Below are 23423 nucleotides of genomic sequence, written 5' to 3'. Positions count from 1 at the left end.
AATATATTCATTATTTCAGCTTATATTTTTGAGACAGATGGAAAAGACAGATTTACTTGGGGCTTGGTGAAGGGTATTAGAGGAATATAGCCAGAAATTACTGTGATGTAAAGGTAAGGGTAGCAATAACATTTCACTTTGAAAATAAACAACCTCCCAAAAATGTCCAGAAGATGGAAGCAAGGGCAGATAACAAAACCTGTGATGTGGCATGGTTTGCTGTGAGTAGTTATCTGGCATGCTGAACTTCATAACGAGCTGAGGCTGAAGCTAAGGACAAGGAAAGAGGGGTTTTTGAGGGGAAGGGAAGGCCGAAGATAGCTGACAGGAGACAAGACAAGCTCTTCAATTCTGAGTTTGTTTCTGCTTTTTTCTATGAAGAAGAATGACGTCTGAAATGGAACCAGGACAAAATAGAAATGGTCAGCAGGGAGTAGATGCTCGTGATAAATAGAGATATTAAGAAAAGTACGTAGCTGCCCTTGATGAGTTCAAGACATGTGCCCGACAAGAGCTGGCTGATGAACTTGCTGAGTCGGTCTGATCTTTGAAAGATGATAAAGAACAGGAGAGGTACCACAGCACTGGAAAAAGAGGCAACTTCCCAGTTTTCAAAAGAGAAGCAAATCAAGAGCATAGATTATAAGCCAGTGAGCTTGACCTGGATAGTTAGAAAATATTTAGAATATTTTAGCAGGATAGTGATAGTGAACATCTGGTAAACAAAGTAATGGTAAATAGATGCACAAACATGTCATGTAGAACTAGCTTTATTTACTTTTTTGACAGGGTTGATTTAGTTCTTTTTAAAATTGTTTTTATTTGTTTGGTTTTTTGAAATTTCATTTTGACAGGATTTTGTTTACCTAGGTTCTTTATAGAATTGTTTTTTAAAGTAACTTTTTAAAGTAACTTATTGATTTTATTTTTATTTTAAAATTTTTTCATTCTTTCAAATTATTTTTATTTATCGATATATTTGGTTTTTTACACACATCATTTCCCAGTATAACTCTTCCCATACTCGCTTGCATTGGATCTTCCCTAGAGATATAAATAAATAAATAAACCAGAGAGACTGATAAGATTATCTCATATGGTACTGTGTGCCACATTCTCCTCCTATATCATACCTTTCTTTCCAGAGGAAGAAAATGTTACACTGTTCTCCAGGACTGTGCTGTTTACATATAGATACATACACACAGAGGTGTGCTTGTGTGTGTATGTTTTGTTTCCAGGTTGATTACTTCACTCTGTATCACTTCTTGAAAGTCTTTGTCTTATCTAACTTTCTTATATAAGTTTTTTCTGGCTCAGCAATATTTATCATTTCTTACGGTGCAGTATGTCCCTGTGCTACAATTTCTTTAAGCTATGCTCTAATCCATCCATGCCCATTTTGTTTCCCACTTTTATAATGTGTGAATTGTGTTGTTTTGTTTGCTTTTAACTATACCAAAAAGTACTACTTTTACTTCTTTAGGGCTTATTCTTAGGAATCTTTAAATAAAACACTTGCTAAATATTCCCATGCTAATCTTGTGGAAAAGATACAGAGTTGTAGGCTAGTTATTTGTTCAGTTAGATTAATTCAAGACTAGTTAAATGTCAAGACCCTAAGAGTAGTAATTAATGGTTTGGTGTAAGCTTAGAAGTTCTCTAAGGGGGGGTATCCCAGTGAGTTGTTATTAGCTCTGTGCATTTAAAAATCTTTTTATTAATGATTTGCATCTAGCATGCTTCTCAAATGTGAAAACTCTTTTTGTTTGATAGTCAGGGTCCACAAAGATCTTGACAAACCATAGAATTAGGGCAAATCTAATGAGATAAAACTTAATAGCTATAAATGTCTTACATTAAGTTTAGAAAACTAATTTCACTAATAGAAACTGAGGGAAATAAGTGATCTCAAGCTGAATTAAGTGAAACATAATGTCCAGCCCTGGGTAGGGTCCTGCTGTGCCCTCCCCTATTCAGTTTTAGGTGCTTCATTTTAGGAAAAAACATTTATAAGATGGATAGTCACCAGAGGAGGACCCAGAATAGAAAAATGCTTTGTAATGATCCTCTGTGAAGATGAGTCAAAGAAGCTCTTACCCATTTAGCCTGGGGAAGAGAAAATGGGGATGGAGGTGGGCAGTGTATCTTTGTTAAGTATACTAAGGCTTATCACCTACAAGAGGAATTAGGATTCTGTTCTGTTTGGACCCAGAGGAAAAATTAGAAATGATATGTAGAAGTTAAATTACAAAGAAATAAATTTAGGCTTGATGTAACTTTCTAACAGTTAAAAACTATGGAAAAGTAGAAATGGCTGCCTTGGGAAGCAGTGATTTTCTCTTCACTGGCAGGCTTCAAGCAAATGCTGAATATTTTTTCCAGATATGTTGTAGAGTAGATTCTTCTTTAGGGTTGGATCAGGTGGACACAAATATCACTTACAACTCTAGGATTCTGTAATATGTAAATGTAATGCTAAGCAAATTGATTTAGCTCCTTAAAGCTCTATAAAAGTATGGTAAAAAAAAAAAAAGTGAATTGAGTTGCCTTTTTTCCCCTTTATTTCATACTTGTCTTTAGCACTTTAATTGATTCTATTTTATACATTCATTTTCTAACCTTACATCTTTTATTCTCTCTAATTCTTTTTTTCTCTTTATATTCCCTACCCACAGTTCCTGTTCCTTTCATTGTTCAGTGGGGCATTCCTCATTAATCATTTATAGTACTCTTGCCCATCACATACTTTTAAAATTTACTAAAAAGAAGGAGGTTGGTCCTATTCCAAATCTCAGCTGCTGCTTCTCAGCATCATATCTTAAATAAAACAGTACTAATATGGAAAAGGTGCTTAATTTAATATTTATTATTGATTTTGAGATCTACATTCTGGCTAATATAAAATTTTGCTAAAATTACATCCAAATTCTATTTTTTCAAAGCCATAGGATTGTTATTAATTTTAGGATAAAGATAGACCCAAGTATGAATTTATGCCAGTTTACATGTCCTAGGAAATATGTGTGATGCTTCATTTGTTCATGGTGGTTTTGGGTTTTTTTTTTTTTTTTTGAAGAATGAACTAGTCCATTTAAATGAGTTTGCTGTGTACCTGAAGCTTACTCTTCAGCTTGACATAATGGAAAGAACACTGAGTTAGAGTTAATGAACTAGCTCTGTTCACTTCCTGACTGTCAGTTACCACCTGTGTAATCTTGGGGCAAGTTCCTTAACTTCCCCCGGACTTCATTTTCTAGATAGGTAAAGTAAAGATGTTGGACTGCATTACAGTTGAGATCCTTCCCAACTCTAAATCTTTGGTCTTGTAAGTGCCACCAAAATTTATTTTTTTTTTTTACCATTTCAGTGAAACTTATTTTCCTAAGATGGATAACTGCTTTGTTATCTTATAGAATACATTTAAATTAATTTACATTTATGTTTATGTTTCATTGGTCAGCATGTTAAACATCCGTGATCAGTAGTTGATTGTCTGTGTGGTATGCAGAGTCCCACAATGTCCATTTTTTAAAAGAATTCTTTTATAGAGTTTTGTTTATTTTCTTATGTCAGAATTTTAGAATTTCTGAGTCGAAAGGGACAGAAGGGCACATCTAGTTCAAATGCCAGGTTGAGTCTAATAATGTAGAACAAGAATCCTCCCTGCAGTATACCCAAGCAGTGGTCATCAGCCTCTTGTTAAAGAGTTTCAATGACACAGCCTAGATAGTCTGTCCTTTTCACTTTTGGATTGCTCTCATTGTTAGGAAGTTTTTTCTTTCATCAAGCCTAAATTTGCATTTCCTCAGATATTACCTACTGTTTCTATTTGTTCCCTTTGGGGTAGCCCCTCAAATACTCAGATACAGCTATCAAGTCATCTCTTTCCTCAAGGCTTTTTCTTCTCAGACAAACCTCTGTTCTGTTTTCATATGAAATTTAAATTCCTCAAAATCCTTATTGTCCTCCTGGCATTCTTTAGTTTATCAGCATCCTTCCTAAAATGTGCCACTCAGATCTCAGCACAATACTCCAAATGTAGTCTGACCAGAGCAAAGTACATTGGGTTTCTTATCTCCCTACTCTGACATTTTGCTCTTTTTAATGTTGCATAAGATTGCATTGGCTTTCTTGGGTGCCATCTCACTCTGTTGACTCATTTGAGCGTACATTCTACCTAAAGCTATTGTTTAGCTACAAGCTCCCCATCATCTACTTGGTAAGATGATTTTTCTGGTCCCAAGAATAAGACTTCTAATTTATCTCAAATTACACTGTGTTAGATTTGATCCAAAACTGTTAGTTCACTTAGGTAGCTTTGAAGCCAGACCATATTTCAGTTTAACTATTCCTCCCCTTTTGTGTCATCTCAAAATTTGATAAATACATTATCTGAGCATTTATTTAAATCAGATGAAATTGTTGAACAGCATAAATATATACATACATACATATATATATATATATACATATATATATATATATATACACACACACACACACACACACACACACACACAAGTATCTGGAGCATCTTTCCAAGTTGTCATCAAATTGTTAGTGACCATTCTTTAGACCCCATGAATCAACTTTTTCAAAATTCCTCTAATTGTGCTAATTGGTTAGCCCATTTCTCTCCATCTTTTCCACAAGAATACTATGAAAGACTTTACCAAATACATGTCTAAAATTTAGCTAACTCATATTGACTGTATTCCCCTGTTCTGTAAGTTCAGTAACCATCACAACAAAGAAAATAAAATACTCTAGCATGACCTATTTTTACTGAAAGTATGCTGACTCTTAATGATCTTTTTCTAGATATTACATATTCAGGAACTTTGAAAAAGTAATATAGTCTGTCATTTTGCCAGCAGTCAAAATCAAGTTCATAGGCCTCTAATGTGCAGGTTCTTCTCTTTCCTTTTTTTTTAAACGAACTTGTTTCCTTCTCTTATCCTGTGACAGCTTGCTCATTATCTGTGATCTTTCAGGAATCACTGACAGTGGTTCATCAGTCTCATCTTCACACTCTTAATATCCAGGGATATAGCTCATTTGGTTTCTGCTTTCGCTGTGCTTGTTACTAACAGTATCTTCTATCTACTTCTGATTTGCTGTGGGCTGGCAAACCAAATAGCTAAGCTTGTCACAACTGTGTCTATAATCGGAGTAAACATTTGATGAATAAGTTTCTGAGGGACTTTTCTTTGAGTAAAGTGAACAAACTTTAGTACACAGAAACCAAGACAACTGTTTCGGTAAGTTGAAGGGGCTTTTCCCCTTGTTTCCTGCTTCTCAACTTTTCCAGATAGGTGAATGTCCTGGTAAAATTAAGGCTTTTCCTGGTACCATATTTAAATGTATAAAATAATTTCCAAAGTTACATGTGTGTTTCTATATACTGTGTATTTATTTTGTGTGTAACATTTCAGGCTGATCTCATCTTAAAATATGATTTTTATTGTTCATAAGGTTTTTACTTCCTAATATATGTGCTTTGTATTTCTTATGATCTATTCACTATAATTAACTCAGATCCTCTGCTCTAGAAGCATTCAATCGAGATTGAAGAATGCCTCTGCATTAAGGGGAAAGTGTAGGGATAGTGGTCATGCAGTTTAGAGCCACCAGACAAAGTACTTGGATCAATAATCTTTTGTTGTCGTATCTAAAATGAAAAATGTTGTGTAGGAGGCTGTTTCTGTTTAATAGCATGGGAAGATTGTGGGCCTGAGAAATTAAGGAGAAAATTATAGAAAAGGAGAACTAGAAAGAGGAAAAAAGAGAACAGAAAAAAGGGAAGGGAGACTGTGCTTGCTTAGTAAGAGACCTCAGAGAAGTCCATCTTCTTCTGAACTGATACAGTGATATTTTTCAGAGAAGTTGTATTCAATTTGCATTAGTTTAAATTGTATCTAATAATCATTTTTGAGTCTTAGATGTCTCACATTCCCTAGTAAGAAAAGTGGTACTCTACTGCCAAGCCTCAATTTACATGGATGGTACACAATTTTCAAATCAAGAATTAAATCAAGCCTTGATAGAATGTGACTTGAGTATGGTCATTAAGTAAATAAAAAGTACCTTAGACTAGGTGGGGATGATTTAATCTTATGAACACAACAGCCAGGCTCTCAAAAGTTTGAAAAAGCAGACCACATTGCCACAACTAGGCAACTTTGATTAACAAGTTGTCTCCATACATAGCAAGTTCTAGTACTTTGGCATATTGTATTTTCAGGACCACCACAGCAATGACCTCGGAAGAAAAGAAGGAACGACCCATAAGCATGATAAATGAAGCTGCTAACTATAATTTGACTTCAGATTATGCAGTGCATCCAGTGAGCCCTGTGGGCAGAGTAAGTTATATTTTCTATTAATTATCAGTTAGCAGAGCTCATTATTGGTTCACAGTATACTTTTCTATAACTAGAAATACTGTATTAAGAATAATTAAAATTCAAAAGTAAATAGTGCCTGTAAACATTTGAAGACAACGAGAAACTGAAATATAATAGAGGATTATAATTTGATACTATGATTTGAATTTACTTTTGTAATGTGCTGTAGTACGAATTTTTATGTCAATTTATATATGAATAAATGTTTAAAATCTTGATATTGCAGTTTCTGTTAGAAGCCAGGAATTAATTTGTGTTTGCTATAAAGAAATGAGATTAATTCCAGATTTTTAAAATACATAAATTAGAAATTAACCATATTTCGATAGCTTTTTCTTTGACAAACCCATAATCTGTGTCATAGAATTCTTATTGCTGAATGAGAGAGGGGTGCTATTGTACTTGTTTAATAGTAGTGTAATTTATTCTGACATCATTATAGGTTAGTTAAATGAATACATAAAACTGCTGTCTTTTGTGATTCTTTTAAAAACAGTGATCAGTAGCAGGGATTTATTTAATTCATCATTTTCAGCATGGTCTAATGGAAAGGGTACTGAAGTAAAGTCAAGAGATGTGGTCTTTATTCCTATTTCTGCCACTGATGAGCCATGTGACCCTGGGACGGTCATTTAAATTCTGTTTCTACAACTGTCAAATAAGGGGTTTGATTAAATGACTTCCAAATTTCCTTCTGCCCTTCCAAATACTTATGTGTAAAAAAAACAGTGTTAATTGTGTGAATATCCTACCCATCAAAAGATAGGAATTGTTTCAAGTTTTTAGTAGGTAAAAAATTGTTTTAATGGTGCCTTTGTGCATCTTTAATCCCACTGATGTGGACACTCCCTCCTCTACTTCTAATGACAGCTGTCTTACTTTCTTGTCTTGTGTGACTGGTCCATATCTTACCATAATTTCTTTGCAAGTGGTCCACCCACTGTGCTTAAAGTTGTCCTGTAATTTTCTCGACATTGTTTGGTCTGTAGCACAGGTGCTGTTGATCAGCTTATACATCAGTCTCTCTAAATGACCTTCCCACTTCCTTTTCTGATCATGAACTTCGCAAATGGCAAATGGCTTTCTTTATTTGGATTCTCCTAGCCAGTTCTTTGTTGGTAATAAGATGCTGATGACCCACACCCACACTCTGCCCTTGTTGCCCTTTGAATGACCTTCGATAATAATTCTTCAGAGACTGTGGAATTCCAAGAACGGAATCCATATAGCTGCATGAGAAGAGCATTGATTTTAAAAACATGAGCCTCTTGTTTCAGGAAGATGTTTGAGATCACTAAAAGTGCTATACATTTCCCCAAGTACAGTCCAGCTCATTTTCCTCTTTCAGTTCAGTTCTGGGGCAAGTTCATTGTGTCTCCAAATGCCTGTCCAAGATATATGTACTAATGGGCCAGCTCTATAAATTGTCCATCCAACTGAATATCATAGTCTGGACAAGAGATGTTTTTCATCCACTATTATATAGGTTGAATTCTGTTGAGTGATTATGTATCTCATTTAGAAGACTATAGAACTGGAAGACTTGATAACAATCGACATAATCCTCTAGATCAGTGATGTCAAACTCAAATAGAAAGGATCCCTGTGGGCTACATATTGACTCAGAAAATCATAAATTTATATTATCTGTGTTACATCGTATTTTTATTTATTTTGCCAAATATTTCCCAGTTACATATTAATCTGGTTAGGGTCTTGAGAAGTGTTGAAACCTCGAGTTCAGCATCTCTGTTCTAGAAAAAGTTTTAATATAAGAAACAAATACCTTTGGGAAACATACATCTTCCCGTTTTGTGCCTTGAATGATTTCAGTAATCAGAGAATCATCAAACAGTTATCTCTGTTACTACATCATTCAGGGAGCCTGGTTTGATACTGACATACCACGTGAGAGCAGAGCTTGAAAAGGAACATTTTGCTCTACCAAGTCAAATGTGTCTGTCTTTGATATATGCCTAAAGAAGCACAGTAGCATCTGGTATTCTCAGACACTTCTCAATCAGTTGTGTTCTGGAGAATAAGTGAATATACCAATGTTCTATGGTATCATCATCACAGAGAACTCCGTTCAGCAAAATAGATAAAGTAATTTATTGAAATATTAAAAGGTAATTGCCCAGAGTTATAGAGCTTATAGGTGTTAAAAGGTAGCATTTGAATCCAAGTCTCCCTGATTGCAAACGCAGTTTTCTGTGAACAATGCCACACTATATATTCTTCTGTAGAATACTGTTGGCAAAAGCCTTTCTGTAGCTGCCTCATCTTTTGCAGTGATGTCATTCATAGATTATTGTCATAAAATTATTTACAAAGATGGAAAAGTGGGCATGGACTTAATCAATATTTTCTCAATTGCCTTTTTAAAATGTGTAATTTTCCAAAAAAAAAAAAAAGAAAAAAGTAATTTTCACCCTTCCTCTCAACATAGACTTTTTCTATACATACTTGATGTACTCCAGCTATTCTTCCCATTTTGTGGGAACTTACTTATTTCTGCTCCCTTTTTGCAACAAATGTTGCCTTCTGATGTTCATCTTTGACATTGGTGGGAAATATTATAGAAATCTTGACACATCTTTTCTGGTTTTTGTCCGAGGGAGAGGGTCAACAGAGCAAACAATCCTCTCAGCCCCTCACAGACAAATATTATATAACTTGACAATGGTATAGCTCCAGGAGCAATATGTTTTCACAGGAAGGTCACTAATATCATTAATTATATAATCAATGTTAGCCATTGGATGTATTTGAGAATTTTAGCAAATGACTGAGTTTTCTTAATTGGATGGTGCCAACAACATCTTCAAGGTTCTTGATGTCTATAAGGATCAATAATAATATGGCTTACAGCACATCAGACACGATTTCTAATGCTTATTAGATAATGAACTGAAACTCATTGACCAAAGTATCTATTACTGTATCTATAAACTATTTCTTATAGGCAGTTGATTATAGCACTGTGGTTTCAAACAAACTTATATAGTAACTAGAAGGGAAACATTCCTTTGGTGTTCACTGTACATTGACTGGGATGAGGATTGTTGTTTCCAGCTATATCAGAGTGGCCCTAGTCATAATTACAGAGGACAGAAAACCACATGCATCAAGAATAATAATGTTGCAGCTGTGTTGAAGTTAAAGCAAAGCTACAAGGCAAGGGCAATGATTTAGCTAAAGCAAGTGCTGACTTCAATTAAAGTGCTGAATAAAATCATGAATGTTAATAAACTTGCTGCCGAAAAAGTTGATACTGAAATGTTATCAAGAGAAAACGGGAAAGACAACAGTAATAGTTTTCAAATGGAACAGGTGGTCAAGAAGCTAAAGCAGAACTTGAAGAAGGAAAAGGAAGAGAGATAAAAAAAACTTGAAGTGGAAAGTTCTTAGTAGATAACTTTACATCCCCATTTCAGCTTAAAAAGCTTATACTATCTTTAGTGAAGCGATAAAATGTTACTTACTGCATTGAGTATTTGTCATATCTGTGCCCTTCTTCACTATACTGATGATTATGCTTCCTGGTGCGTGTGCATGCGTGCATGTGTGTGTGTGTGTGTGTGTGTGTGTGTGTGTGTGTGTGTGTGTGTGTGTGTTTTGGGATGTTAGGGAGCAGGAGAAGGAAGAATTCATGAAAAAAAGTGTTGTTTTTTTTATGAGCATTTTGCAAACTGGAAGATTAATACATCTTCACTAGTAAAGAGAGCTATTAATAATTGGGATTTGAACTTTAAATTAAAATGTATATTCTTTTTCAATTGAGGCAAACCTTTAGGAATATCCCTTTCAACAACTCTAAAAAGTTGACACAAAGTCACTTTTCATTTAATTACCCATGAAATTATTGGTTGGTTTTTGAAGTGTGTAGCTGGAGAACTCAAAAATATTGAAGGAACCTAACACCTTTCCTGAGCATTTGTGGGTCTTGAAAATGGATTAAAAAACACCCATAGGAACTGGGTTAGGTACAACGAATATGCTATGGAAAAGATAATAAGAATGTCTTCTGAGTTTATATAAGGGATGAACTTTGCACATTATTAATAATTACTCCAAAGCATTTTTTAAAATATACAAAAATATTTTGTACATCTATTATATTACAGACTTTAACCATTTCCCAGATGATCACCCTTATTAATGAAGTTTGTGGTTTAAGAACATGCTAGTGAAGCATAGTGGGGTCTAAGATTATCTTAATGAATAAATAGCTTTGCTAGCATGTTAAAGTTTATTGGTAGTTGTCAGTATTAATCTAGAAATAAACTAGTGTTAAAGCTCACGATTATTAAATGGGGTTGTATAATATTCTTAACCAGATTTTTAAGCAGCAATAAATACCAGATATCTGGAATGTTTAAAGTTTGCTTTTCTACCAAAGTTGAGAAGGACTGGATGACTTTAAAGATCTCTTCAGCCTTGTTTTGATTGTGCTATAAAATCTTCAGAATTTCTAATTGTAACACTATCTAATTGTGTTGATTCTGAATTTTTATAGTATTTCTATATGAAAGGTATTTTCATTGATACAAAGCCAAGAGCATAGTCGTCCATTTTTCTTGCACCTCTGTTTGATACTATATGTTTCTTCTTTATATCCTCATTTGTTTCAACAGCAGATAGAAAAATATCTTGTAGTTAAAATATAACCTGACTCTGCCATTACTTCAGTACTTAAATGGATCTGACTTATGATAAAGGTGCTCCCTCCAGTGGTTTAGCTGAGTTCCACAGAATGAGAAAACATGATTGAGCTGGTTCCCCTCTTATCCTATCATAAATCCTTCCCAGGGGTTCCCCCCAACTTAGTTGGGATATTTCTGTTGATCTCTTAAAATTATCAGTAATATATGGACTAACCATCAGGGATCATTTGCTCTTGTTCCATGACCAACTCATCTCCTTCTTCAGGGTCCATTTCTCTGATAACATCCTTTGTACTGTTTCTCATATCTGTTCTTTGTTAGAATTATGTTCCAATTTATTCAAATACACCATGCATTTCCCCATTGCCCTTTTGTTGACCTGAAACTTTAATTCTTTGGAGGCTGTAGTGTTCTACTCTTGATAGCCATATAGGAGAATCACTGGAAGAATGTTGGTGTTTTTAAAAAACTTAGCCTTTCACTCTTCCCCTACCTCTTTTTCTGTACAAGGATGGATGGCTGTGAATGTAGAGCACTGCATAGAATGTTTGCATGTTTTGTTGAGTTTGTTTTTGTTGCTTAACTGGGTATTTTTTCCCTTTGTTCTTTATCATAGGGGATGACTCTTTGGCTGTTGGGGTGGGATGAGAATACATTGGAAAAAGTAGAAAATATAAAAATTAAATATATCAATAGAAACAAATTAAATACTTTTTTCCATAGGAATATGAAGCTTGAAGCTATTAAAATCTCTGTTCAGTTTCTGAAATACAATCCAGCTCACTTTCTTTTTAATGTTAAAAATCTAGTCCCACTTCATTGTTCGTGTACAGTAGGAGTAAACATATTGTCATTTCCATATTCGCTTCTGCTTCCACCACTCAGCAAACTCTCCTCCTTTAAGATTCACTCTATCTCTGTGTATCATCAGTTCTAGAACTTTGTTGCAATTAATTCTTTTCCCTCAGATTAGTCTCCCTAATTTTTCATTGAGTTCAGTCTTCCTCTCTACTCTTTTTTACCTGATCCCCTCAAACACTCTGGTCTCCTCTTTGATTAGCAACCTATGCCTTCCTATTTATGGGCATCTTCCATCTATCCTATTCATATGTTGTTTGTATACATGTATGTAACCTATAGAGAAAAATGGCATAGTGAATAGATCCTAGAAGATCTGGGTTCAAGTCTCCCTTGGATACATGCTGGCATAGTGTATGACCTGGGGCAATTTTTTGTGTCCCCAAGCCCTCTAAGATAATAATCTGGAGAGAAGATACTCATCAGTTTCCTTTGCCAGGTCACCATCCACAATGTGAGTATCTCAGTCCTGCGCCCCTTTCCATCTCTGTGTGCTCTGTAGTATTATCGGCTCTCAGATTCAGTTATCATTTCTGTGCATATGATTCCCAGATCTGTAGCTGTTACCTCTCTCCTGAAGAATAGAACGTCAGTCCTGATTTGCCAGCTACTAGCTGAACATTGCCAAGGCACCTAAGTGGCACCAGGCAGTTGGATGGCATAGTTACTAGAATGCTGGACCTGGTACCAGGAAGTTGAAGTCCATCCTCAGTCCAGTTAGTTACCCTTTCTGTGTGCTTCAGTTTTCCTCATCTGTAAATTTGACACATAATAGCAATTCAATTCACTGAGCACCTGTTTTGTGCCAGGCACACTACTAAGAACTGAGGTTACAAATGGAAAGAGAAAAAGAGTCCCTGTCCACAAGAAGTCCAAAATGAGGAAATATCTGTCTTGTTTCCCTTCATCCAACCTACCACCAACTTCTTGGGGTTGTTGGGAGAACAAAATGAGATATTTGTGAAGTGCTTTGCAAACCTTAAAGTTTGTACATATGTACATATCAAGTACATATTAAGATATGTACATATCAAGTTCAGTACGCTCTTACACTTCATGTAGACTTCTCAGGCTTCCAGGTTTACCACTTCCCCTCCTCCATATTCAGTTATGTTCAGCATCTTGTCAGTTCTACCCCCACAATCTCACATACATGTCCCTTTCTTAACTTTTGTAAGTCACCACTGTATTCACCTAGGCCATCATCTCATCTCACTGAGGTAATTACAAAAACCTCCTAATTGGTATCTTTAATATTAGTCTGTCATTCTCTCAAATCCATCTTCCACATAGCCATCAAAATCACTTGTCTAAAAGCACAAGTGTGACCATGACAGTCCCCTCTGTAATATTTTAATTGGCTGCCTATTCCTCAACTTGGTGTTTGAAGCCTTCATGACCAGTCTCCAGCCTGCCCTTCCAGGCTCACTTCACATACTTACTTTTGTACGCTATGTTCTGTTTCCCTCCAGAGCCTTTACCTAGGTGTTCCTTCAAGCCCAAGGTCTAAATTCAGCTGTCAGGCCCTTGTTAGCACTCTCACCTTCCTCAAATTGTCTTCTGTTACTTACTTGTGTACATATTCTACCCCTTAATGAGTTGTTAATTACTTAAGGACAGGAACCTTTTTTGCTTTTGTTTTTGTACCTTCCCTATTTAGTGCAGTTCTCATATGTGGTAGGTGCTCAGCAAATGCTTGTAGAATTTATAGAAAAGCCCTTTGAGATAGGTACTATTATTTCTATTTTTGAAATGAGGATTTAGAAATAAGGATGAGGTTGAAAGAAATTAAATTACTTGTCCAAGAGGATGCACACAATTCTTAAGTTCCAGAATTCAAACCCAAGTCTTTTTAACTCCAGAACTACACATCCCCAGCCTCCCTGCCCTTTTTACAACACACTGCTCCTGTAGGACAGTTCGGTGGCACAGTGAATAGAGTGCTGGACCTGAAGTCAAGAAGAATCATCTTCCTGAGTTCAAATCTGGCCTCAGATATTTCCTAGCTTTGTAACCCTGGGCAAGTCACTTTACCCTGTTTGCCTCAGTTTCCTTATCTGTAAAATGAGCTGGAGAAGGAAATGATGGCAAACTACTCTGCCAAGAAAACCCCAAATGACATCACAAAGAGTCAGATATGATTGCAAAAAGAACGAACAACAGAAGCTCCTACTAGGCTGTCCATTCACCTATAAATCATAAATCTTAATAGTGTATCCATTCTTTATGTGCTTAATTTTTTTTTCTCTGTGAAAAGTTAGGGTGAACTTTTTGGAGTCTTTATAGCTCTCATTTAGGTAGCTCTGTAATGTTTGTGATACCCACAAATAGAATATCTCAGGGATCTCACCATCCATTAAGAATTCCTTTTGAATTGTGATTTCTTTACTTGCAGTTGTGTGACAGTGGCAAATTGCTTTGAGGAGAAAATCACCCCCTTGATATTTTTAAAAAGAAGTTGTAGAGTTTTTTCTATTCTTTCAAAGATCTTGTAAATTCTTAATATTCTCATTGATGTCACCTAGTAGAAGGAGACCTCCTAAGAGACATCATTTTACTCCGCCCAGTCAAATATGCTTATTTAATGGTTTTTTTCATAGTCAGCAAGCAGTAATCACAGTGTGATCTCTTACTCTTTGTACCTTTCAGTTATTTTAATGCTATAGCTAGTATAGAAAAGCCATTTGAAAAAGCCTGCCCTTTACTTTTTCTTACCATTAGTAAAGATGACTTATAAACAAGGACAGATTTTTCTAATTAAATTTTATAGACATAGGTAAGTGCAAGCATAGACTGGTAGTTATTCAGATATTCTCAGTAAGCTTTCTTTGATAGTACTAATGAGATTTTTTTAAAAAATTATTCACTGTTTACCATTCCCAGATTTCCTGAGAATCTTTCAACAATCTTAGACTGTGTCACCTCTAACATATACCTACTTGGAGTATAGTTAGTCTAATCAAGCTGGGAAATTTAGTTTAGAGTTAGTATATCTCAGTTAAGATCTTGTTTCTGTCATTTACATGTGTGACAGACATGTTCCTTAGTCTTATGGGGTCTCACTTCATCCATAAATGAGGATTGGACTACAGGACATCTAAGATTCTTTCCCACTAAAATATCTATAATCCTGTTATGTTTGCTCAATAAGGACTGTAATGTTAAGGGCCAAATGTGGTGATACATTTCATGGTTTTTCATGGTATAAGATGGTATTAAAAAATCTTGACAGATGTTTCCTTCTTCATCTGTTGTCTTGTAGTTTCTTAAAAGCATTCAGGATGATTTAGCTTAATTAGATGTTTCACCAAGCTTTTTGGACTTCATTTTTTCTCCACCATTTTTTACTGTTTTATGAGCTGTTCACAATCTCCCAGCATCTTGCTCCAGAAGATTTGACACAACTTCTGTTCTTTACTAGTATAACTTTGGCAGTCTTCTCTCTCCACTTAGCAGGTAGAGCAAACACTTGCCGATTATAGTGGTTTCTAGCCTGTTTCAGTCAGTCTCCTCTTTGAGGTAACAGAACCACCTTAGGAAATTGGTGACCTCTTTTATCAGTATCGCTTTTATGTCTATCTCAGTGGCTTTCATTTCCATGCCCTTTCTTGATGATTTTATTTTTTCTAATTTGTTAGCATTGATTTTGATCTTTGCTCTGGCAAGTCAGTGGTATGGCTGTACCATTCAGGAGTCAGAAATGACTCCTGTGTTAGTAACTAGTCATTTCTTGCCTTAAATATACTCAGTTTTATTTTTTATAATATTTGATGAATTTTTTTTAAATGTTTGTGATATTTGGTGCTCACTATACCTAACACCTTTGAAATTTTTTCTTAAAGTATTCATCACAAATATATGAGAGATACATCTTTGTAATATTCAGACCTTGAGTTTGTTTTGTTCCTAAGCTAAATTTTAGCTTAGTATTTTGAAGTTCCTTATAATTAAAATATATGCTCATTTAACTCGAGGGACTTGGCAAGTTCTCTAAATTGTCAAAAAATTTAATTGCTTGTTAAAAATACTATCTTTCAATACCTTGGGGAAAGTCTTCCTATGTAGACAATAAACTCTTCATTGTAATTCTTTAAAATAAATAAAGGATTAAAATTTTCCCATACAAGTCTCATGGAAATCCATTGCCATAAGATCATAGATTTGGAGATAAAATTTTACATTTTACAAATGAGGAATTTGAGGCCCCAGAAGGTTAACTGGCTTACCCAGATCACATTGGTGGTAGGTAGCAGAGCTAGGATTCTGATCCAGGTCTTTTTAACACATATTGCATGCTTTTTCTGTTTTGCTACTCTACCTTTCCAATCAGTGAGAATCATTATTTTCCTAAGTCTCATTTTTCCAAGATTTTAAAAATATTTTATAAAATATATTTCTAGTTCTTTGACATATCTATTTAAATTCGTTGAACATTTAGAGTGTCTACAACTTATAAAGCACTGTGGTAGGCACTAAGCTACAAAATAAATGAAAATTTCTCATAATAATAGAATAATGTTTTGATCACTTCTGTAGCCATTTCATGTTCTAACTTTTCATTCCATTTAGTCTTCACGGTCTTCAAAAAAAGTTCATAATTTTGGAAAGAGATCAAACTCAATTAAAAGGAATCCCAATGCACCTGTTGTCAGACGAGGTTGGCTTTACAAACAGGTACCTTTTAATTTTTTATACGATATTAGGTGAAACATTGAATCTTAAGGGTATAAAATGGAATTTGAAGTTTACAGAGGTGGTCTTTCCGTGATTTCTGATTGTCATGTCTATTGGGGAAACAATGGAAAGGATAATAGAATTTTCATTATTTAAAATAGATTTTACTTTGAGGAGTTTTTTTAATGGAAGAGAATAAAAGATGAACGGTAATCTGTTCGGGAAAATATGAGGATAAATGTTTCAAAATTATCTAGTTAGAGTAGACATTTCATTCAGAAATTTTGACTTATGCCACATGAAAAATATGCTAAGATTTCATTCCTGCCTAATACCTGAGCATATATGTGTACTTGTGTATATATACAGTGTCACTTCAGCTTTCACAAATCTAGGTAGTCCCTCTACACATTTGTGCCTGACTCCAATGTTTAGTGATTTCGTTTTGACCCTCTTCAGGAACAAAGGGACAACAACCAACCAATTCCCTCTTCTGGTGGAGAATACACAAAAGTTAGTTTTAGGTACTCAGAGTATTTTTTAATTTTGCTAAAAATTATTCCAAACTGTATTGTTTGATTTTTGTTTTTGCTTTACTTCCTTCTTAAATAGAGTAAGCCACGTAGTATGAACTTATAGTTAGAAAATAGTGGTACAGTAATGACACCTCATGATACATTGAAGTATATTGAAAATATTCCTGTTTTCTTCCAGTTCCTCAAATTACTGGCTATTTAAGTTCTTTGTCAGCATTTTAGTTTTTTTAGTCACTTACCAATCATTTGTTTTTTTCTGCTATCAGTATACCTTGAGAGATAGTAGTATGGAGAAGTGACCTTGAAGTCAGAAAGTTCAAGTTTCATCTGTGATATGTAGTGACAGCCAGATCAAGACTCTGAGTTGCATAGAAGGTGCCCCCTTGAGTTGGTGGTCCCCAGTGAGGACTTCCAACGAAATAACAGTTCCTGAAACACACACACGCACACACACACACTCTCACTCTCTCGCACTCTCGCACACACACTCTTGTACCAACACACTGATAATTTGCCACTTATCTGTTTTGGCCTGGAAGACTAGATAATCAAGCTTGTCATAATTGTGTCTGAGTAAACAGGCCTGAGTGAGTTTTCTGTAATTAAAGTACATGAAGCTTAACAAGCACTAAGCTCATTTTAAATGGTCATACTTAAGGGATCATTTCTTGGTTGTCAGCACTACGGAAGATAGCTAAGTTTGATGGATGAATACGATCTTATCATCTGTATATGTATACATTTTTCTACATCTTTCAGACAGCACAGATAAGAAATGTATTGTGTATACCCTTTATTTGAAAGTACAGGTAGTTTTCTAAACAACAATTTAAGGTAAATGTTATCACTGCAGTGCTAAATGACAATTCAAAGCCTGTTTATTGGGTGACTCGACAGTCTTGCATTTGCCCAAGAGAGTTTATAGCACCTTTTTTTTTCTTTTGAGGGTTTCTCCCTTTCGCAAAGATATCTGTTCATATCCCAAATACCCCCTTTGTCCTGGATATCCAATTATTACTGTAATTTCAGAATTGTTTTGAAATGGTCATTATAACAAGGAAATTATTTAATGGCTGTGTATTTAAGGGCATTTAAAATTTGTCATTTCTTTTTGAAAGATAAGTTCTTAAGAGTCAATGTATATTTTTTTCTCTTTGATTTTTGCCATTCATAGTATGTAGGCTTTGTTTATGACTTTTTTAAAGGAAATGCATGATTTTGTGTAAGTCTGATTCATTTTTATGAACTGAACTAGTCAAGGAAGAAATATCTTGCCAGCTGGTAAATGTGTTCTTCAAAGTGAGAAAAAATTGATCAGAAACTGTTTTTAAAAAACAATGTTGATAGAATTTATGTGTAATCTGTCACTTTAGGATACTATTCACTATTATTTTAAATCCCATTATCTATAGGAATAGTTTAAATAGACATATCATTCCTATTGCATATTAGCATATTTATTATTTCTAGTTTGCCAGAAGGCATATACTGCTTATTTATTATCCTCATGCCATCCAATAGTCATATATGCCCAGAAGAATGTATTTTAAATTGCTTAAAAATATAAAACCACTCTTTATCCATAGTTATATCAGTAGACTTGGAGAAAATTTTTGACAGTGGAGCTCTTTAATGGCAAAATTATATATTAAACTTCAGGTTAACTTTTCATTTTTAAGTTTATAGTTCTGAGCATTATTATAAATGTAACAGGAGTCATTTTAAATTATTGGAAATGAAAATTATTCTGAAAACATGCTGATTTGATGCAGGATAGTACTGGTATGAAGCTGTGGAAGAAACGCTGGTTTGTGCTTTCTGACCTGTGCCTCTTCTATTATAGAGGTGAGTATGGAAAAGTCCAGAGTCTCTTGTTTCCTAGTTGCAACTATGTAATTGTTTAATAAATCTTACTTCATAAAAAAACAACTGGATTAGGAAATCAGGAGACTTACATTGTGTATAGTCTCAGCTGTGTGACCCTGGACAATTCATTTCACCTTCACTACCCTCTGATTCTTGCTCTGTAAATTGATAGTATTGGAGCAGTATTGGAGTTCTCTTAATTCTAAAATTCTTTGACTCTAAAAGAATATTCTAAGGAAAAAAACACATTTTTAATAGCAGCGTTTCGCTGTTTTTCCTACTAATGCATGGTTCAGAGACCTAGAATCTTGAACTTGAATGGGACCTTAGAGACCTACCCTATTCAGCATAACAGAACAAGAATCCATTTTGCTTCATTCCTTACAATAGTAATCCAGTACTTACACAGTATCTGGTACAAAGTTAGCACTTACTAAATAATTTTTGATTGATTCATCCATTGTTTTATTGACCAGGCCTTGGCTTGAAGACCTCAAGTGAGGGAGAACCCATTATATGTAAAATGAGGGGATTGGATGATAGGAATTATGGTGCCAGGCAGTTCTAAATCTCTGAAACTATGTGGGACACTGAGGCAACCCATTCTCCTTTTGGGTAGTCCTAAATTTCAGGAAATTTTCCTTAAAGACAAGTCACCTGAAAGTCGTTAAATAAGTCTAAATTGGTCTCTTTTCAACTTTTATCAGTGTTCCTAGTTGTACTTCCTAGGGCCATGCAGAACAAGTATAATCTCTTCCTCTTGAGAGCCCTTGAAGACTGCTGTCATGGTGCCCCTTGACTTCTCTTGTCCAGGCTGTAATCCCTGGTGCCTTCCACTGATCTTCCCATGGCCACATAGTTAAATCTTTCACCATACTGTTTGGGTTACTGAATATTCTCTACCTCTTATCAGTGTCCTTTGTAAAATGTGGCACTCCCAATTTAACCCACCACTAAATAAGTATTTATTAAGTGCATACCATGTACCAGGAACCATACTAGGAGAATAAACAGTAAAACATCCTGCCCTCAAGGATTTCACCTTCTGTCAGCGGAAACAGCAGCAAGAGCATGCGTCATCATTGCTAACACATATATAGGGCTTCCTGTGTGCTAAGTACTTTACAAATATTATCTCATTTGAACCTTGCAACAGCCCTGCAGGGTAGTTGTTTTTATTATCCCTATTTTTACAGGTGAGAAAACAGAGGCTCAGAAAGGTTAAGTAACTTGCCCAGGGTCCACACAGCAAGTAAGTGTCTGGCGCAGGATTTGGATTCAGAACGATCTAAACTCAGGTCTTCCTAGATCTTGTCCCAGCCTTCTATCCACTCTGCTGCCTAGCTGCCTCCTGTACATATATAAACATATACAAAATAAATAAATAGCAATTTGGGGCTGTAAAGCACTAGTAACTGTGGAGGGATTAGGCTAGGTTTCATGTACAGGATGAATCTTGAAGGAAGAAAGATTCTAAAAGTCAGAGGCAAATCGTGAGTATGGTATGGAAGACAACCAGTGAGAAAGCATGGAGGGAGATGGAAAATGATGTTGTTTTTGTTATCTGTCTTTCATTTTCTAAGAGGACCACTGCCATCACAGGCGATGTCTTCATTTGCAGGTGAATTGGATGTAAGTTAGGCAGGTTTGTGCAAGGTCAGCAACTTCACTTTCTCTTCCTGAGTCTTCATAACAAAAGTCAAGATGACTAACAATGTCCCACGATACAGTGGGTGACCTTGGCATCTTTGATGCCCGACCAAGCTCTAGGTGCTCTATTGTGCCCGCTTCAGCCATCTTTATGGCCATTGGAACTGACTGTTCTCATCAGCCCAGTCCAGCAGGGGAAGTCTTTGCGTGCTTAGGGTAGACACCCCCTCCCAACTCACTGATTGGTTTGAGGCCTATTGGTTACCCTCAGCCTGGTTTATTTAACCCATCTGCCAAGATAGTTTATTGGGGTGTGGCCGCTGCACATGCTGCGGCTTCTTGGAGTCATAAGTGCAGATGCCAGACATTCACTAACAGCCCTTAAAAGGGCTCAGCAGATCCCCACACCAGAGGTGCTAATCCTCTCTGAACACCTTACGTACCCCAAGTTATGTATAAGGAATAAGAAAATTAGTTTGGCTGGATTTTAGACTATGAGAAGGGAGAAATGTATAATAAGACTAGAAAGGTAGGTTATGAAGGACTTATATTTTATCCTCAGGACAAGAGGGAACCACTGGAGTTTATGGAGCGAAGGAGTCATAGAGTTAGATTGTGCTTAAGAAAAATACATTTGGCACTTGTGCGTAGAGTAAGTTAGAAAGGAAATGGAGAGAACAAGGGAGGAAGATCAATTAGATAATTCCAATAATGCAAGCACGAGGTGCTGAGGGCCTGAGCTAATTTGGTATCTATGGCTAATGTTAAAGAGTTGAAGATTTATGAGGTTGTGGAGGTAAAAAAGACAGAATCTGACACCTGGCTAAATATGTGGTGTCAAGATGAATAAGGAGTCAAGGATAATTCAGTTTTTGAACCTGGGAGTTTGGAAGGATGGAGATTGGAAGCTCAACCAGAAAGGGAGGGTGATTCAGAAGAAGGGTAACTTTGAAAGAAAAGATGAAAATTTCTGTTTTGATTTTATTTGAGGTGTCTGTGAGATACCCAGCTTGAAATATCTAATAGGTAGTTGTTGTTATAAGATGAACTTATATCAGAGAATGAACCTGGATGCATAGATCTGAGAATCATCTACATGGAGATACTAAACCCATGGATTTTGATGAGGTCACCAGGTGAGAATATATAGAGAAGATAAGGACCTGGACAGTGTTTTGAGGTATACTCAGTGTGACACAGGGTGTAATATAAACAGATAAACAGGAAAGGAGACTGAGGAGTGGTCAGATAGCCAGGAGGAGAACCAGAAAAATAGTGTCATGAAAACACTGAGAAGAGGTGATACAGATGGAGAAGGTGGTTAAAAGTGTCTCATGCCACAAAGAAGTCAGAAAGGTTGAGAACTGAAAAAAAATCAGATTCATTTTGAGTAGCTGAGTGGTACTGAACTTCTCTAAACCTGGACAGTATGCTCAATGTAGCCTAAGATTGAAATTTTTGGATACCATATCCTTTTGGCTATTGAGTCATACTGATTTGATCAGTTCTGAAACCTCCAGAACTTTTTCGTGCAAATTTCTGTCTAGCCATGTCTTCCCCAGCCTGTGCTTGTGAAATTGATCTTTTGAGCCAAATAGAAGATTTTACATGAATCCTTTATCAGTTTTATCTTACTACATTTTCAAGGCTATCATCCAGTTTATTAGCTTTTTCTCCTATCAGTAAAATCTATTGAAATCAATAAAAGTTATTGTTTAATACCACATCACAAACTGAATTTAGGTATTTTAATTATCCAGAAAAGCAAAAATATGTTTTTCTATGTCTCAACTTAATGAATCTCATTTTACTAATCTGATTTCATTAATCCCAAATTTATAAAGGGAATATTAATGTAAAGTACACAGGAATCTGATTTGACACTGTTTGGTGAAGTGCCACTTGATGACTTCATATAAAAGGTACATGGTAAACAGCCCTTTTTGTGGTTCCCACAGTCCCTAGGATCCAAAAACCACCAAAATTCTCCTCTCTAGCAAATACTTGATAGTCAGGTTCCAATGTACTGAGGGGTTTGTTTTATTTTGTTTTGTTTTTAATTTGAACCAAATATTTTAGCAGATAATGGTAGGTTTTGCTTAACTGTATTTTCTTTATTAGAATAAAGGTGTCATGATGGGGAGTAGACAAGTGAGATACCCAGAATTGACTGTGATGTAAAAGAAACAAAAACTTAGTCTTCAATTTAATTTTTTTTTAATTGAAAGCAAAGCTGATAAGATACATCATCCATATATATTACTGTTGTAATCTTATCTTCCTGATCTTGGTTTTTGTTTATGTTTGTTTTGTTTTTTAGTATACTGAAATATTTAAAGCCAGGTTACATTAATCATAAACTCTTGATCCTGTGGAATAATAGATAATTATAAACATGAAGACAAAATATGAAATGACTATTCAAGTGACTTACTTAACAATTATACTTTAAAAGTCAGACTAAAGTCAGTACTATGAAGTACATAAATGTAAACGTCAAGACATGCAAAAGAGTGCCTAAGGACTAAATTATCATGTGATAGAAAATGAAAATTATTCTTATTTATAATACAAAATGGAGGCAGTGTCACAATGGAAAATATATTCATTGTTTCTGGATTCGGAGGACATGGGTTCAAATATCTCCTTTGATTCTTAATACCTCTCTGACCCTGAGCAAGTCAGTTAAGCTCTATTGGCTTTAATTTCCTTGTTAGTTTACTCAAAGAAGTTGGAGTTTTAGAGGGCTCTTGAGGTCCCTG

The 23423-nt window shown here is 35.3% G+C and overlaps 1 protein-coding gene across 22 annotated transcripts in view; it reads left to right on the top strand.

Moving 5' to 3' along the window:
• PLEKHA5 (pleckstrin homology domain containing A5) overlaps positions 1–23423 on the top strand; it is a 195659-nt gene that overhangs the window by 91580 nt on the left and 80656 nt on the right. For all 22 annotated transcript variants that reach the window (XR_011977010.1, XR_011977011.1, XM_072653588.1 and 19 more), the window contains 3 exons: positions 6248–6368; positions 16505–16609; positions 18918–18990. Coding sequence is in view for 20 of the 22 variants with exons in the window: in XM_072653588.1 (XP_072509689.1) it covers positions 6248–6368; positions 16505–16609; positions 18918–18990 (299 nt within the window). In the remaining 2 variants the exon portion in view is untranslated. The remainder of the gene's footprint in view (positions 1–6247; positions 6369–16504; positions 16610–18917; positions 18991–23423) is intronic.

Source organism: Notamacropus eugenii, chromosome 3, assembly GCF_028372415.1.
Source record: "Notamacropus eugenii isolate mMacEug1 chromosome 3, mMacEug1.pri_v2, whole genome shotgun sequence".
NCBI classification, from domain to species: Eukaryota; Metazoa; Chordata; class Mammalia; order Diprotodontia; family Macropodidae; genus Notamacropus; species Notamacropus eugenii.
This window is presented reverse-complemented; position numbering and strand designations above follow the sequence as displayed.